At 40.8% G+C, this 15,382-nt stretch overlaps 1 protein-coding gene across 23 annotated transcripts in view; it reads right to left on the bottom strand.

Annotated features, from left to right (window-relative positions):
- The window catches only part of MYT1L (myelin transcription factor 1 like), a 380,247-nt gene that overhangs the window by 173,175 nt on the left and 191,690 nt on the right, over positions 1 to 15,382 (bottom strand). For 4 of the 23 annotated variants that reach the window (XM_073336121.1, XM_073336135.1, XM_073336122.1 and 1 more), the window contains exon 1: positions 4,193 to 4,263. The exons of 9 other annotated variants lie outside the window; for them this stretch is intronic. Coding sequence is in view for 1 of the 14 variants with exons in the window: in XM_073336137.1 (XP_073192238.1) it covers positions 4,193 to 4,270 (78 nt within the window). In the remaining 13 variants the exon portion in view is untranslated. Of the gene's footprint in view, positions 1 to 4,192; positions 4,273 to 15,382 lie in introns of those variants that run through there. 10 more of the 23 variants (XR_012157935.1, XR_012157936.1, XM_073336137.1 and 7 more) reach the window with 4 other exon arrangements.

The raw sequence follows: 15,382 nt of genomic DNA, 5'->3' as shown, positions 1-15,382 counted from the left end.
AAGACCAGCAGCAGCAGCAATTCAGCGGTTCCTCAAAGCATTCACCCACTGCTGTGTTAGCTCCCATCTTGGCCACAGCCTTGCCTCACTGCAGTTAACCTGGCTCTGACCCTCGGCTCCCATTACTGACTTCAGTTCTGACCCTTAGCTCTGACATCTAGCCTCTGACTCCAGCCAGTGGTGGATTAATGATTTTGCCGCCCCTAGGCCCAGAAATAATTACCGCCCCCCTCTCCCCTCAGCTCACCTCCGCTCCGCCTCCTCCCCGAGTGCGCCGTCGGGTCCTGCTTCTCCCCATTCCCTGCCAGTGCTTGTGCACGAAACAGCTTCACGAAGGAGAGGGGAAAGGGGGGAATGTGGCACGCTCAGGAGAGGAGGTGGGACTAGGGCAGGGATTTGGGGAAGGGGACCAATAGGGGAAGGGAGGGGGCGGGGAAGGGGTGGAGTTGGGGCGGAGGGCGCGAACCGGCACCGGGGAAGCAGCCTCTGGCTGCTATTATAAATTTGCCACCCTAGGCCTAGGCCTTGTCGGCCTAGGTGTTAATATACCACTGACTCCAGCTCTGACCCTGGGCTTTTATTTCTGGCTACTGACTCCTATTCCAACCACTAGGCACAGCAGCCCATGTCCCAGTCCTGACAGCATGTTTAAAAGTGCGTTTGTGAGAATATTTATGTGAGCTCACATGCACGTGCAGTTTTTGCATGCGTACAACTTTGGATCTCAGTTTTGAAACGCCGTACCTAATGTCTGAAAAATAATCACAGAAATCTGGCCAAAATAAACCACACTTGAGAGGTATATGGCCTGATCTGATGCCCGCTGAAGTCAATGAAATGACTCACGTTATCTTCAGTGACCCTGCATTAGGCCTAGTCACCAAAGAGAATGATAGACACAGCAGCATATGAAAGATCAATACACCATATGAGATACAATGCATTATGAGGAAAAATGGAAAGCCTTTTCTGGATTTCATTAAACAGGAAGAGAAGTATGTTAGTTCTTTTCAATATGTACTCTCAGAAAACAAACATTACAAATAAAAAATATGGGAAAGCTTTATTATCAACCTACTTTGTCTAATTTTGAAAAACATGCATGCCTCAAACTTTAAAAAAGAGGATGGAAAAACAGCGAGTTGGTTTATTTAAAACATGTTGATTACTGCTGTCATTAAGTAAACTGAATACTATCTCCTCTGCCTGGTTCACTATTTCACAATATTTGAAAAATAGTTTTGTTTCCAGTTCTTATCTAGCGCAGGAGATGGCATAGGTGTTTTTTCAGAACTTCATGATATCGGAAGTGTTTGTTGCTATTATTCTACTAAATATTACATTTGTCTTATCAAGAGGCTTATGTTATAAATAACTTATAGTGTTTAGAAGTGCAACAATTAAATGATAAATTAATAAGGGAGACAAGCAAAATATGAATCATGATACCACTAACATAATTAACATAAATTAAATAGCATCACAGATTTTCTGTTTAGTGCAGCTGTTGTATAAAACAAGAGAACCTACTTTATTCATTTGCTTGGTTGTATTTTGATTAAAAAAAAAACTATATTAGACAATGCCCAAAAGAGAATAAATGAAAACTCAGAAGTAATCATAAAATATTCATTGCAAAGTCTCTGCACAAGACCTGTACGTAAACATCCCCAGTAAAAATCAGAAAAACAGATGCATATGAATTGGTAGCTTCATACATACACCAAAAAGCCAAACATCTTCCAAGGGCACAGACGAGAGCAAGCATTGCATTATAACGATTGCTACGTCAGAGACCTGGAGACCTGTGCAAGGCATTTACAAATGTGCTATATTAAAGCAGCCACCATAGTCTGGCCACCACAGTTAAGAATCTCCCAATGTTTCCATTGCAAACCCTTACTTCCACAGATCTGAAATAAAATTCAGTTTAATAAAAAGTCTGGAATGCAAGGTCAGCTTGGGTGTGATTTTATTTCTATATTTGAAAACATATTTATTTGTTTTGTTATATTTGTTTATTCTATTTTGTTAATGTACCACATCCATTGGTGTGATAACTGAGCATTTGCCATTTTTAACATTACATATAACAAGGGCGGCCTAACCGTGGCTGTGAGCCTCATGCGGCTCTTTTATATTTAAAATGTGGCTCTCAGAGCCCTCCACACCCCCCCACTCTTCACCCACCAGACTAGGTGGTGGACCTTGGGACATCTGTCTTGCAGCAGGGTGGTGGGTTAGGGGCTTCTGCCCAGTTGGGAGGGGAGTCTCAGGGCTTCAGCCCTGCAGGGGGCGCCTGCTGGGGCCTGGGGCTTCAGCAGGAGCAGGACTGATAACCCAAGCCCCAGGAGGTGCCTCCTGTGGGGCTGAAGCCCTGAGCCCCAGGAGATGTGACCCGGTTCTTGAACTTCTGAAGATTGTCATATGTAAGTTGGAGGGTCAGAAAGTTTGGCCACGCCTTATATATAAGCTACTAAAAATCAATACAAATATGCAGTTATCCTAAGCTGGCCATAAAAGTTCCAGTCCTGTTTCTGAGGTAAATATTGTGTGAAACACATTATTTTTACATTCTAGGAAGACAGATTTTTCTTTTGAATAAGTTAAGACAATGAAACAAGAACAAAAAAGTAAAACGCACCATGTTCTGCCCTCAATTAAACCCGTACCACCCCATTAGGGTGTTTGCATTAGGCTTGCCAACCCTCCAGGATTGTCCTGGAGCCACCAGGAATTAAAAATTAATCTTTTCGTGTTTTAACCTTTCCTCATAGGTCAGGTTTTCTAAACCTTTTCTCATTTTTGTTGCTCTCCTCTGGGCTGTCTCCAATTTGTCCACAACTTACTGAAAACTTACCCAAAACTGGACCCACCAATGCTACATAGAGCGGGACAATTACTTACCATGTCTTACAAATGGCAGTCCTGTTAATACATCCCAAAATGGTATTAGTCTTTTTCACAACTGCATCACACTGTTGACTCATAATCAATTTATGATTCATGATTATTCCCAGGTCCTTTTCAGCAGTACTATTGCCTAGTTAGCTATTCCCCATTTTGTAATTGAGCATTTGATTTTTTTCTTTCGTACGTGTAGTACTTTTCACTTGTCTTTACTGAATTTCACCTTGTTGATTTCAGCCCAATTCTCCAATTTGACAACGTCATTTTGACTTCTAATCCCATCCTCCAAAGTGCTTGCAGCCCCTCCCAGTTTAACATCAACTGCAAATTTAGTAAGCAAACTCTGCACTCCATTATCTAATTCATTAATGAAAATATTGAATAGTAGTGGACCCAAGACAGACCCCTGGGGGACCTCATCTGACACATCCTCCCATTTTGATAGTGCACCATTGATAACTACTCTTTGAATATGGTCTGTAACCAGTTATGCACCCACATTATGGTAATTTCATCATGGTAATTTCATATTTTCCGAGCTGCTCATGTGAATATCATGTGGGGAAGTGTCAAAAGCCTTACTAAAATCAAGATAAATCATGTCTATGGCTTCCCCACATCCAGGAAACCAGTAACCCTATCAATGAAGAAAATTAGGCTGGTCAGGCAAGATTTGTTCTTGACAAACCAATACTGGTTATTACTTATTACCCTGTTATACTCTGTGCTTACAAATTGATTGTTTAATAATTTGTTCCTATATCTTTCCAGGTATTCAAGTTAGGTTGACTGGTCTATAATTTCCTCGGTTTCCTTTGTTCCCCTTTTTAAAGATAGGTACTATGTTTGCCCTTCTCCATTCCTTTGGGATGTCACCCATCCTCCATGAGTTCTCAAAGATAATAGCTATTGTTATGTTTATATTGGTACTATATTAGAGTCAGGATTAAGGTAAATAAAACCAAGACCGTGAAAATTACAGCTGACCATTCTTAACACCACAGTTTTGTACCTTCTTCACTTTTTGCCCCACCACACAACTGTGAGTGAGGGAGTAGTGATATTATCCCCTTAATTTATGTAGTGGGGATAGGAAACTGCATAGAAAGGGATTTTCATGACAGTTATTAAGTTTTTGTTTCTGACAACTTGGCAAAAGAAGTAAAGTGATCTCAGTGTAAAAAGATCTCCCCTTTTATTCTTTAGTGACTAATACAGACACAACAGTGAGATGAAACAACTAAACATCTTATATACATAAACACACTTATAAAGGGTTCACCTGGTGCAAGATAAGGGCAGAGGAGGAGACAAAAGATCCTTTCCATTGCCCTGGGTTACTTCTCTCTCCACACTCCATGTACAGCTAATTCCTCTTCTGAGAGAAGGACACTGTCCCTTCTTCTAGGCAAGAAGTATCAACATGGGAGGAAGTGGACCACATATTCAATGAGCACTACTAATTTACTTCTTTAGTACAGTAAAGAGGTCTGTAGTAGCAAGAATTAGAATGATACAGAGTGGACCTCTTATTAATAAATGACAGTTATACACAGAGTGCAATTCAACCCAGTGAAGAGGGACTAAAGCATATTCTAGCTGTGACTTAAGCCATTTAAGACCTTTAGTAATGTAGAGAGTCTGAGGCAGGATTGTCTAAGGATATAATATACTGTAATATACTTGGGTGGGCTGGGTGAGCGAATGTTCCTTAGCACACACTGTGACATCCTCAAATGGAAGAACTTTCCCTCCTGAAGTCATTCTGAGAAGAAGCACAGGGTTGGGTCTCTTCTTTCTGCCTTTGGGGAGAAGGGAACTGTGTGAATACGAGCAATGACAACAGCGGTGGGAAGATGGCCTTTGTAAACCCTCCAGCAATAGTCCAGTGTTGCCAACTTTTGGAATGTTATCATGAGTCTCATGACATTTGGTTTTCTTGTTAAAGCCCCAGTGCCTGGAGTCATGCAGTTACATAAGAATCTCCGATTCATTTTTTTTAAAGTAAGCTTCTAGCTCTCCCAGTTGTAGAGAAAAAACTCAGAAATGTGACCCAAAGGCAGCCTAAAGGCTCTAAACCAGAAGGCAAATAAAAAACCCCCCTGAAACATATTGGTTTTTGACTCTTCATGACTTTTAAGTCAATCTCGTGATTTTTTGACAGCCTAACTCATGACTTTTAAATCTTTGGGTTGGCAATATTGCACACCTGTTTCTTGTATTTAGTAAACGTGTGCCTAATGTCAGTATTCTAGTCACTGGTTCTACCTGTGCTGGCTAATGATAAGCAGATTGAGAGGTAACAAAATTCTGGTGGGAACAAGTGCTATCAGCACTTAATAAGCAACTGAAAGAAAATAGCAGATGACAATAATGAAGTGATTAGCATGTAGAAAGTAACTTCAAGAATGGTTAACACAGATCAAGAAGTCCATTTTACATGGGCTGAGGACGACTGCCAAGTCTAGATAGGAAATTCAGAAAAAAAAAAGCCAATTTTCATTAAAAAAAGTTTCAATGGAAAAATTTCAATCAGCACTATCTTGCAATATCAAAGGTATTTCATTGTGTTGCATATCTCTAACAGCTGGTGCAAAACTTTTATGAAACACTTCAGATAGACAGACATATTCACAGAGAGCCAGAAGGCTCTTCCATTTTACAAAGAAGAAACCCTGCGCCTCCGCCCTGCTCCCCCCAGATTTCACAGCCATCTGCTGTTCAGGAAGCCACATTTCAGCTCTAACTCAGACAAGACCAAACAGTAAGTGTTACTTATCTTCCCTGCACCTCTCCACCTCCTTCCCAAAGCAGGTAAAAGCAACAGGAGCGTTGTGACACCAAGGACAGCTTATTTCAAGGAAATGGATGTCTGATGCCACAGACACTTCCTCTTGTTGGCTCAGCCCTACCTATTATTACAGTCATTGTGACACAGTCAGGCTGGAAAGCTGTGAGAGAGTGATGGAAGGCCAAGTATATTAGTCCTAGAATGATAAAGGCCCTTTTCCCAATATGCTGAAAAGGGGTTACCTCAGGTCAACTAGGGACTCCTGAGTCCAATTAAGGAAGAGCTCTCCCATTGGCACAATTACTCCATCTCCACAAGAGGAGGAAACTATGCCGGTGGAAGAGTGTGGACAGTGCTTAGGTCAGTGTAACTTGCATTGCTCAGGGAGTGGCTTTTTCACACACCCGAGCAACGTATGTTATATCTACATAAGCAGCAGTTTAGACCTGCCCAAAGTCAACATACATTTTATGCTCATTTACAGACCACCAGAGACTAAAGGATTATAAAGGAGCCCATGGATACCTTGTCAGTGATGGTGGGGAAATACTCGGGCTTGTCATCCTGAGAGATTTCAACATGCAAAACTCATCTCATCACTTGCCTCCCTAGGACTTTCATAGGTCCTCTCTGGTCCAACTCACACAGCTGGTCACACCTGGGACCTGATTTTCAGTTTAGATATCAAAACAGAGGACACACAGCCCAGCCACTGTCACCTCATTAGGGCAGTCTTCAGAGACCATCCAGCATGCTGACAACAAGAAAGACCAACGATCCTGTTTCAACCATGAAGACTCAAGGACTCCAACAAATTCCAGAGTCTGATAACGGACAACAGCATCTCACCAACAGGATGAGGACTCATAGTTTTGGTAAATCATTACCATTTTACACTGGTGTTGGCCACTGACACACTGTCTCCCAAGCAGCCCCTTTCTCCCCATTGCCCACACAGATCTCCTTGGTTTTCTGACACCCAGTAATGGGTGAAAAGAAGAGGACAGAAACTTGAATGCCAGTGTATCACTCAAAGAATAAATATCTTCCTTCAAACACACAATAGTCTGATCAACACCAAAGAAACCCATTCTGGACACATCGGCCTTAGTCAGCAATCACACAGTGTCAAACCTGTCATTCCTGAGAAATCTCATAGAGAAGCTAGCAAAAGACTAGCTACAAGCTCATCTAACTGAAGCTAACATTCTAGATCCAGCACAATCTGGATTCAGGCAGAACACAGAACTGAAACTGCTTTGATGGCACTGATGGATGATCTCTGATCAATGGACAGTTATCCATTTGACACTGTTGATAATGAAATTATGCTGTTTCATCTGAGAGAAGTGGCAAGGGTCCAGGGTAATGAGCTACTATGATTTGAGTTCTTCCTGGAGGGATGCAGACAATGAGTATTGATGGAAAAACTGCACCTCCACCACTATAGCCCTCAGTTGTGGAGTATCACAAAGATCAATTCTCCCTCTGGTCCTTTTCAACATTTACATGCAACTATTAGGTGAAGTGGTCAGATGAAATGAACCAGCAATATACAGATGACACACAGCTCTCCTCATCCTTCACCACATGTAACCACACCACTAATACTAAGATGGCCCAGTGCTTGGATGAGATCAGCTCTTGGATGAAGAGTAGCTAGTGGAAACTGAACCTGAGCAGGGTGGATTGATTTAAATCAAGGCAATTTAAATCACCAAGTGGAAACCCTCCATTTAAATGATTGATTTTAACTTTTCCACTTGTACTTCAATTATTTTCTAAAGAAAGGTGCATGCTCATTAGTTGATAAAATCATTAAACCATGTTGATTTACAACTAAATAGAGCCTGTATACTAGATTGGTACATCTTTTTGCTAGGAGGGTACACTATACCTATGTACATTTATTTAAGAAATTATATAGCTTAATATTTTTCAGATTCTTATTAATTGCACATTGTTAGTATGTTAGAAAATGGTGCATGATATATTGCTTATTTACTAGATAATTAACTTTTTGCTCATGACTTGTGTCAAGCTGCATTAGTATGCTAATGGTAATTAAACATGTTTATTTTTAAAAAGAAAAACATATTTTAAAAAGACTAAATAAAATATCCATTTTTTATTTTAGAAAAATCATTTTGTTTTGTTTTTATTCTACCCTGAACTCGAGGAATACAGAGAAGAGCTTACAGCCATGGTGCAGGCTCCATTGGTTGAAAATACCCAACCACAACTGGTCAATTTGCTATTATGAAAATGTAGGAAAATTTATGCCCTCAAAATATTTTTGGCAAAAAAAAAATATTACTGAATAGATCTGAACATAGATTCAAAATCCATCACTTACTTACTTGCTTACAGTTTTTATATTAATATAAAAATCATTTACTTGAGCTACCATCTTCTGAGGCTAATTGTGTGATTTTTATATTGAGGCATAAAGGACATAGGACTTTAAGGGACCTCCTGGGTGACTGAAACATCTGATAGTCCCCTGCTATCAGAGGCAAAAAAGACCTAAATATATCATAGACCACAATGCCCTCTTCAGAATAATTTGAAGCTCTTAAGGCCTATTGTGTGAAGCTGCCTCCCATATGCACATCAACCCTTATATTTTGAAAGTGGTATGAAGACATTTAGTTAAGTGACTCCCCAACATCATCTTGAAAATGTAGGAAAAATTATGCCCTAGAAATATTTTGGATAAAAAATGTTACTGAAAAATGCACTGTAGCTATTAAGTAGAGAAAAATTAATAGATCTGAACATGCAGGTATAGCTTGGATTAATGATGGTGACAAAAGAGACACGTGATTCCTTCCTGAAGGTGTTTGAGGACTGAAACATCATGGATGAAGAATAATTGTATAAAGCCTAATTCTGCAAAATCTATTGCTAACATAAGGAATCCCACTGACTACTCCAAGGAGGAAAGACTAGGACTAATGAAACTCAGGAAAATTCAAGCTAAATATATAAAAAATAATTTCCGAACTGTAAGAGCTGCAGAACAATCTCTCAAGGTAAGTGGTGGAAGCTCCATTGATTGAGTCATTCAAAACTAGACTGGACAAAGCATTCCAGAATATATTGTAGGGGACAATCTCACACTGGTTAGAGGACAGATAAGGTGACTTAATAGGTCTTTCACATCTCTAAGTTCCTATGATTTTATGGTTCTATGAAATGCATAGCTTTCTGCAACTTTTCCAAATCAATTAAAAATACACACTGGAACAAAATGGTTGGGACCTTCCTACCTGAAATACTGCCTTTCTTCCTAGCCCACGCTCTGGGCTGGATTAACTCTCCTGTGGGCCTGGGGCTATTAGATTTTGTGGGGCCCGTGTGTACAAGTCTTTTCCTAATTTAAAACAAAATGATCACAATTATGGCATCGAAGCTATTAACGCTATACTAAACTTGCCTTTTAATTAACATAAAGCCGTTCTGTGGTTACATTTCAGTCTTAAAACATGTAGAATATAGTTAAGTTAATTCAAAATAGCCTACTTCTTACCTTAGAACAGCTGTTATATTAGTTTCTTTCTGGAAGGGAGTTTGGGTGCAGGAGGGGGCTCCAGGGTGGGGCAGAGTGATGGGGTGCAGGAGAGGGTGGGGGGGTGCAGACTCTGGGAGGGAGTTTGATGCAGGAGGGGCTTCTGGCTTGGGGCAGGGGGTTGGGGTGCAGGAGGGGCTGCAGGGTCCGGGAGGGAGTTTGGGTGCAGGAGGGGCTTCTGACCTGGAGTGGGGGGTTGGGGTGTAGGAGGGAGTGCAAGGTGCAGGCTCTTGCTGGGAGGCGCTTACCACAGGCGGCTCCTGGCCAGCGGCGCAGCAGGGCTCAGGCAATTGATTCCTGGCCAATGGGAGCTGCAGGGACAGTGCTGGGGGCAGGGGCAGCGCACAGAGACACCTCTTCCCCCCACCCAGGGGCCGCAGAAACGTGCCAGCAGCCAGCCCCTTCCAGGAGCGGTGTGGGGCCATGGCATGCAGGCAGCTTGCCTGAGCCCTGCTGTGCCACTGGACTTTTATCAGAGGGGTAGCTGTGTTAGTCTGTATCCACAAAAACAACTAACAGATTTATTTGGGCATAAGGTGACACCGGAGTCCTCGCTGTTTTACTGGATTCTTAGCAGCCTGGAGATCGCAATCAACTGGCAGAGGCTCTGCGATCGACCAGTCAATCGTGATCGACTGGTTGGTGACCACTGAATTGTATGTAATTATGGATTTATTTTTTGCAGGGCCCCCCTTCGCCCAAGGCCCTGAGCTGAAGCCCCTAAAGCTGCTGCGATAATCCAGCCCTGCTCACCCTGAAGCAATTGAGCACTGCAGAGGCCCTTGAACTGAAGATCCCTGTGTAGAACAAACTCTGTAAGGGCACCTAACCTTTGGAATGGTTTCAGAGTAACAGCCGTGTTAGTCTGTATTCGCAAAAAGAAAAGGAGTACTTGTGGCACCTTAGAGACTAACCAATTTATTTGAGCATGAGCTTTCGTGAGCTACAGCTCACTTCATCGGACATCCGATGAAGTGAGCTGTAGCTCACGAAAGCTCATGCTCAAATAAATTGGTTAGTCTCTAAGGTGCCACAAGTACTCCTAACCGTTGGAATGTGCTCCTTCCCACCCTTGGTTTGAAACAACCTGAATTCTTTGCCTTGTCCTTTATCCTTGTCTGTTTGAGATGGTGTTTGGGAGGGCTGAGACAGCATAATGCAGGTGGCATGTGTGTATCGGATGAGAACGGGTGGGGTGGAAGCTCTGATTTGAAATGGGTTAATGATTGTTAATGATTGCTATATTGTTAGAAGGAGAGAGCAGGACTTTGCTGCTGTTTTAGTTAGGTAATTATTTTTGTAGCATGTGTTTAGTTAACGGCAAGGCCACTGTCAGCTGCAGGTAGACACACTGTTTTGTTGTTTTTTAAATCTAATTAAATCAATAAACCAAAAAATCTGAGCTTATAAAATAAAAATAAATAGGGTCTTAAAAATGAAATATATCTGACCATTTTCTTCTTAGTTTACCCCAGAAAACTGGTGACATCCGAGTTACCATAAATTTGGGAACAGAGTATGGAAAGATACAGAAAAGATGAACTACTGGAAAAAATTATTGTTTTTAAACTCCATGAGTGGAAGAAGTAGGAGGTGTATGTCCATAGCAAATCACGGAATTGCACAGCCCCCTGAACCCTTGCAAATTCTCATCAAAAAACATACTGGAGGAAAAAAAGTTTTGAAAAGTTTTTTGTGGTCACCAGGTTTAATTGTATAAGCCTGAGGCCCTGTCAATGAAAGCGGAGCACAACAGTCCCAAATTTGCTAAAAATGTACTACGTGTAATACCTAAAAAATATGTTTTCAAATATTTACTCTGTAAGTTTGAGGTTTAGAGTAGAAAATTGGAGCAGCAGGATTAGGGAGGCAAAGGCACTCACTGGTGGGGACAGCCAAACCAACACTAGCTACAGGATAGCCAAAGAAACACTGCTTTTATTTTTGCTTTTGCTTCCTTGTTCTCGCACATCCTCTGGGCTGGTTTAGCTGAATATACCGAGAGCAGCTGTCAGGAGGTTTTATTTGGACATTTTTTTGTGAGAGATCTTTGTTGGGAGGGGGGAAATGTTGGATAACTGCATCAGTTAGTTATGGAGAAGCATTTCTGACAGAACCAGCCATAGTTTGTGCATGGATTTCTGCAATGTAACATGCAGAGAAATCTATCCAGCTCCCTCCCCAAAAGGGAACTATCACATCATCTTTCCCCAGGGACACTTGCAACCCTCTGCCTTTGAGACTTCATGGTTTCCCCACTCCCTACCCCCCTCTCTCTGTCATAAACTAATCTGTCTTCCTTTTTCTCAATCTTTTCTTTCTTCTGCTGTTAAAGGTCTGATTCTGCCAGGTGCTGACTGACCCTCAACTCCCCTGAAAATCAGTGGGAGATAATGGGTGCTCAATACCGTTCAGAAGCTGCTCAGCAACTCACAGGATTGGGCTTTAAAAGGGATATTCTAGCTCCACGAATGTCAATGGAGATAGGATTTCACGTAAGTGTCTAGTCCTTTGTCAGCCTGAATGTTCTTCATGAGTTAGGCCCCCCAAACTAATGAGAGTGGCTTAAAAACTGTAAGATTTTAAAAATAATGAATTTTGCATTTTTGTATGTCCCTTCTGGGGTAGGAGCTCTCCAGAGTCACTCTTTCCAGTTTCTATCTCCAATCATGAGAGCTAGAAAATTACTTAAAAAAAATGAAAGCTGAGATTCTCACGTGATTCCATGATTCCAGGAGTGAGGCTTTCAGAAAAATACCAAATATCATGAGACTCATAAAATTGCAAGAGTTGGAGACACTGAACTAAGCAGTTAATCAGCTACCCTTTTGTGCAGCTCATCTCCTCTTCATGCTGGGGCTGTAGAGGAAGATTTTGCCTATAAAATCACTACCATTCAAATCCCTCCTGAAGATGATAGACTGCTAATGGAATGCTTACAGGATATCACCAGATTACTCTGGTAGGCAGAAGGATCATTGAGGTTTGCAGATATTTATATAAAAATAAACTTCTACATGATTTGAAGGCACCAAGATATGCACATAGCTAGTCTATGCAACCACATAGTCAGGCATCTGTTATCTTTGTCCTTCTTCCCCTCTTCCCTCCTTGTCACACTCATTTGTTGTGCCTTGTCTTGAATCAGATTGTTTCATGATTGCAATCAGCTTAAGGCAGGGAGGATGTGTCTCCCTCTGTGTATGAACAGTGCCTTGCATTATGGAGTCCTGATCCTGACTGGGGCCTTTGGGTGCTATAGCAATACAAAATAAACATCACACCAGGCATCTCTAATTTAAATTTTCACATGGTCTCTGTGTTCTAATGTGCTCTGGCAAAAACAAACAAACAATGGGGAGTGTTACATTGCAAGTCAGTTTAAAATTTACCCAGTTATTCACAATAATGAGTAAGAAGGAGGAATATTTGCTTCAAGTGTATGTTGCAGAGAGGCACAAAATAAGTAGACTGCCACTTGGTTGCGGGTGCATACTGTAACAGCAGGGCTTGAAAGTGTAGGACTTTTCAAAGTGAACAGCTGGGGGCACTCCACATGGTTGCACCTGGATGTCTCTGTGCTCAGCTACAATATCTGTGCTGTCACCAGGTGTTCTAGAGTAAAACTCAATGTCTACAACTCTGGTGGTAGGGTAAGTGAAGGAGAAATACTGTAGGATATTCCATTTGAAATTAAATTTATTCATGTACTTATATATTTTAGTATTGGTTTGAAATCTGAGTAAAGAGTTGTGGTTTTCTGTTTGTTTGATTATAATTAAGAAAAATCTTTGCAGTTTACCATCTAATTTGTGAGCAATGAGTCAGTTGTACTCTTTACCAGACTAATTTTTTCCAGGTTTTTTTTTTACAATTTTGCTTTCTGGCAAGATAATATATTTTTTTACCTGCATGCATGTGTTCCACTCCTATCAATGTTAATGAAGTTTGGTAATATAAGAAGGAAAATATACATGCCTTCACAATAAATTTAAAGTAGGCCTGGAACCAAGATTTACATTCTGATTATAAATCCCTTAGAATATGGGTTTTAAGATGGAAAAACAGACAAATTTTTCACTACAGTGATGTTCACAGGCACGGCGGTAATGTCTGCTTTTTTCAAACAGTACAGTATTCAAATACAGTAGTAGCTTCAGTGCTTTGTTCCTCTGGGGTTTCAGGTTTCCATGGAGATGAGTGGGAATCCCAGTGCAAGGAAAAAACTAACAGGCTATCCATCTCACACCATGGTGCTGGCTCTCTTAACAGCTGATACATGAGGCAGTTGTCACGAGAATAAAAAATACACATGTACAAGACTATAAATAAATAAAGATAACACTGGGACCAAAAAGAACAAATAGCAACCCTGCCTTAACATACATGAACACATTATTACGTATACAAAACCTTGCAAGAATCAGCCATTACACAATTCTTAAGCAATCAGATTTACTGTTACAGTTGCTGTATGGAGTGTTCTGACACTAAATCAACCAGGTTATGTCTAATGAAAACAGAACCTAATTTTCCTAGTATTTCACTACACAGATAGAGAATTAAAAAGCATCCACCTGCTTAAATTGCAATTTAAACAATGTGCAATATTAAAATCTTACTAATAATTATATCCAAAGGCCTATCAACAGCTGTTCAAACTTCTCTTTAGAAACAGTGTGTTACATTTACAGAGATGCATGCTGCGATGCTATAATGACAGGATTTGTGTGGGTTTTTTATTCTTTTCTTCATAAAAAGTTACAAAGTTAAGACATGTTGTCTGTGCTATTCAGATATTCATATTGGAGTGTAATAATAATATATGTGTGGGCCTATGCATAAATTGGTTGTTAAAAATCAGAACTGATCCAATCCTTAGCTCTTGCCCAAATCTGAAACAAATCCAGACTTTTTTAAAGTTTGGATCTGTTTTGATAAATTCTCCACCCTCTGCCTTACAACCTCCAAGCACTCTTCCTTTGTTGTTATTTACTCTAGCATTGCTCCAGGCTCTTTGCTGAAACTATGATACTGTCTGTTCAAATTTTATGTACATGGTGTTTCTGAGATGCACTCAATGTATTTGGACCACTTTTTAACAGGAAGCCTTGGCATGTACTGAACTATATGCTAAGCCCAATAGCGAGACTGCCAAACCTTGCGATATCTTCTGCTACTTATTAGATTTGTCAGTCACATGGTGGGAAAGAGAAATCAGGAGGATTACAGGATCTTTTGGGGGCTTAAAAAAAGAAAACAAGTTGGGGAGAATGAGATCCGTGGAAGGTTTTGGAAAACAAAAAGTGAAATGAGGGTACTTGGAGAGTCTATTAAATGTTATACAGAGGAAGGAAGGTCATGAAACTTTGGAGAAAGGAACTTGAGGGCTAGAGAAAGGAGAGGTGTATTTGTGAAGAAGAACATAAGAGAAGAGTGTGAAGGATGGAGACATCAATGGACAAGTATAAGCTTTAGTTAATTATCCAGACTTTAGGCCCAAAACTTGACTACATTGAAATCAATGGCAAAGCTCCCATTGACTTCAGTGGAAACAGGTTCAAGACTGTCTAAACCACTAAATGGTTCACATATCACATGTGTACACACCTGTAATAACTGCGCTCTTGGATTGTCAATCTTTATCAAAGTGCATGAAACAGGTTCATGTGAGTGATGATACTGCTGCCCTGAATAGGGATGCTTAACTGCTGTCCTGAATAGGGATGAATTTAAGCAAGCAACTTCCTGTATTGGGGCCATTATTCATAACAAATAATTTGGTCAGCTCTATTAGTATTACACTCCTGTATTGTCAAACATAGTCCAACTGACTGAACACCATGTGCCCTCTAAACAAGGGCTATAGTGCAGAAGTTATTGATTAGTACTGTATAATGCAAAAACCATACACAGGCTAACCATTACTGAGACAAGACCATGTGAACTATCAGGCATAGAAGAGAAACTGCTGCATGGGGCAGCTTTGATGCATAATTTAGGAGATAAGGCCCTTTGACAACGACATTTATTCCAAACTCTGGCCATATGCCATGATGTCCTCCTGCGAATGCTGAGTAAAGGGATGAAAGAGAGAAGCCTTAGCAGAG

Source organism: Lepidochelys kempii, chromosome 3 (assembly GCF_965140265.1).
Source record: "Lepidochelys kempii isolate rLepKem1 chromosome 3, rLepKem1.hap2, whole genome shotgun sequence".
In the NCBI taxonomy this organism is placed as follows: Eukaryota; Metazoa; Chordata; order Testudines; family Cheloniidae; genus Lepidochelys; species Lepidochelys kempii.
Note: the sequence above shows the minus strand (reverse complement) of the source record. Positions and strands in the feature narration are given on the sequence as shown.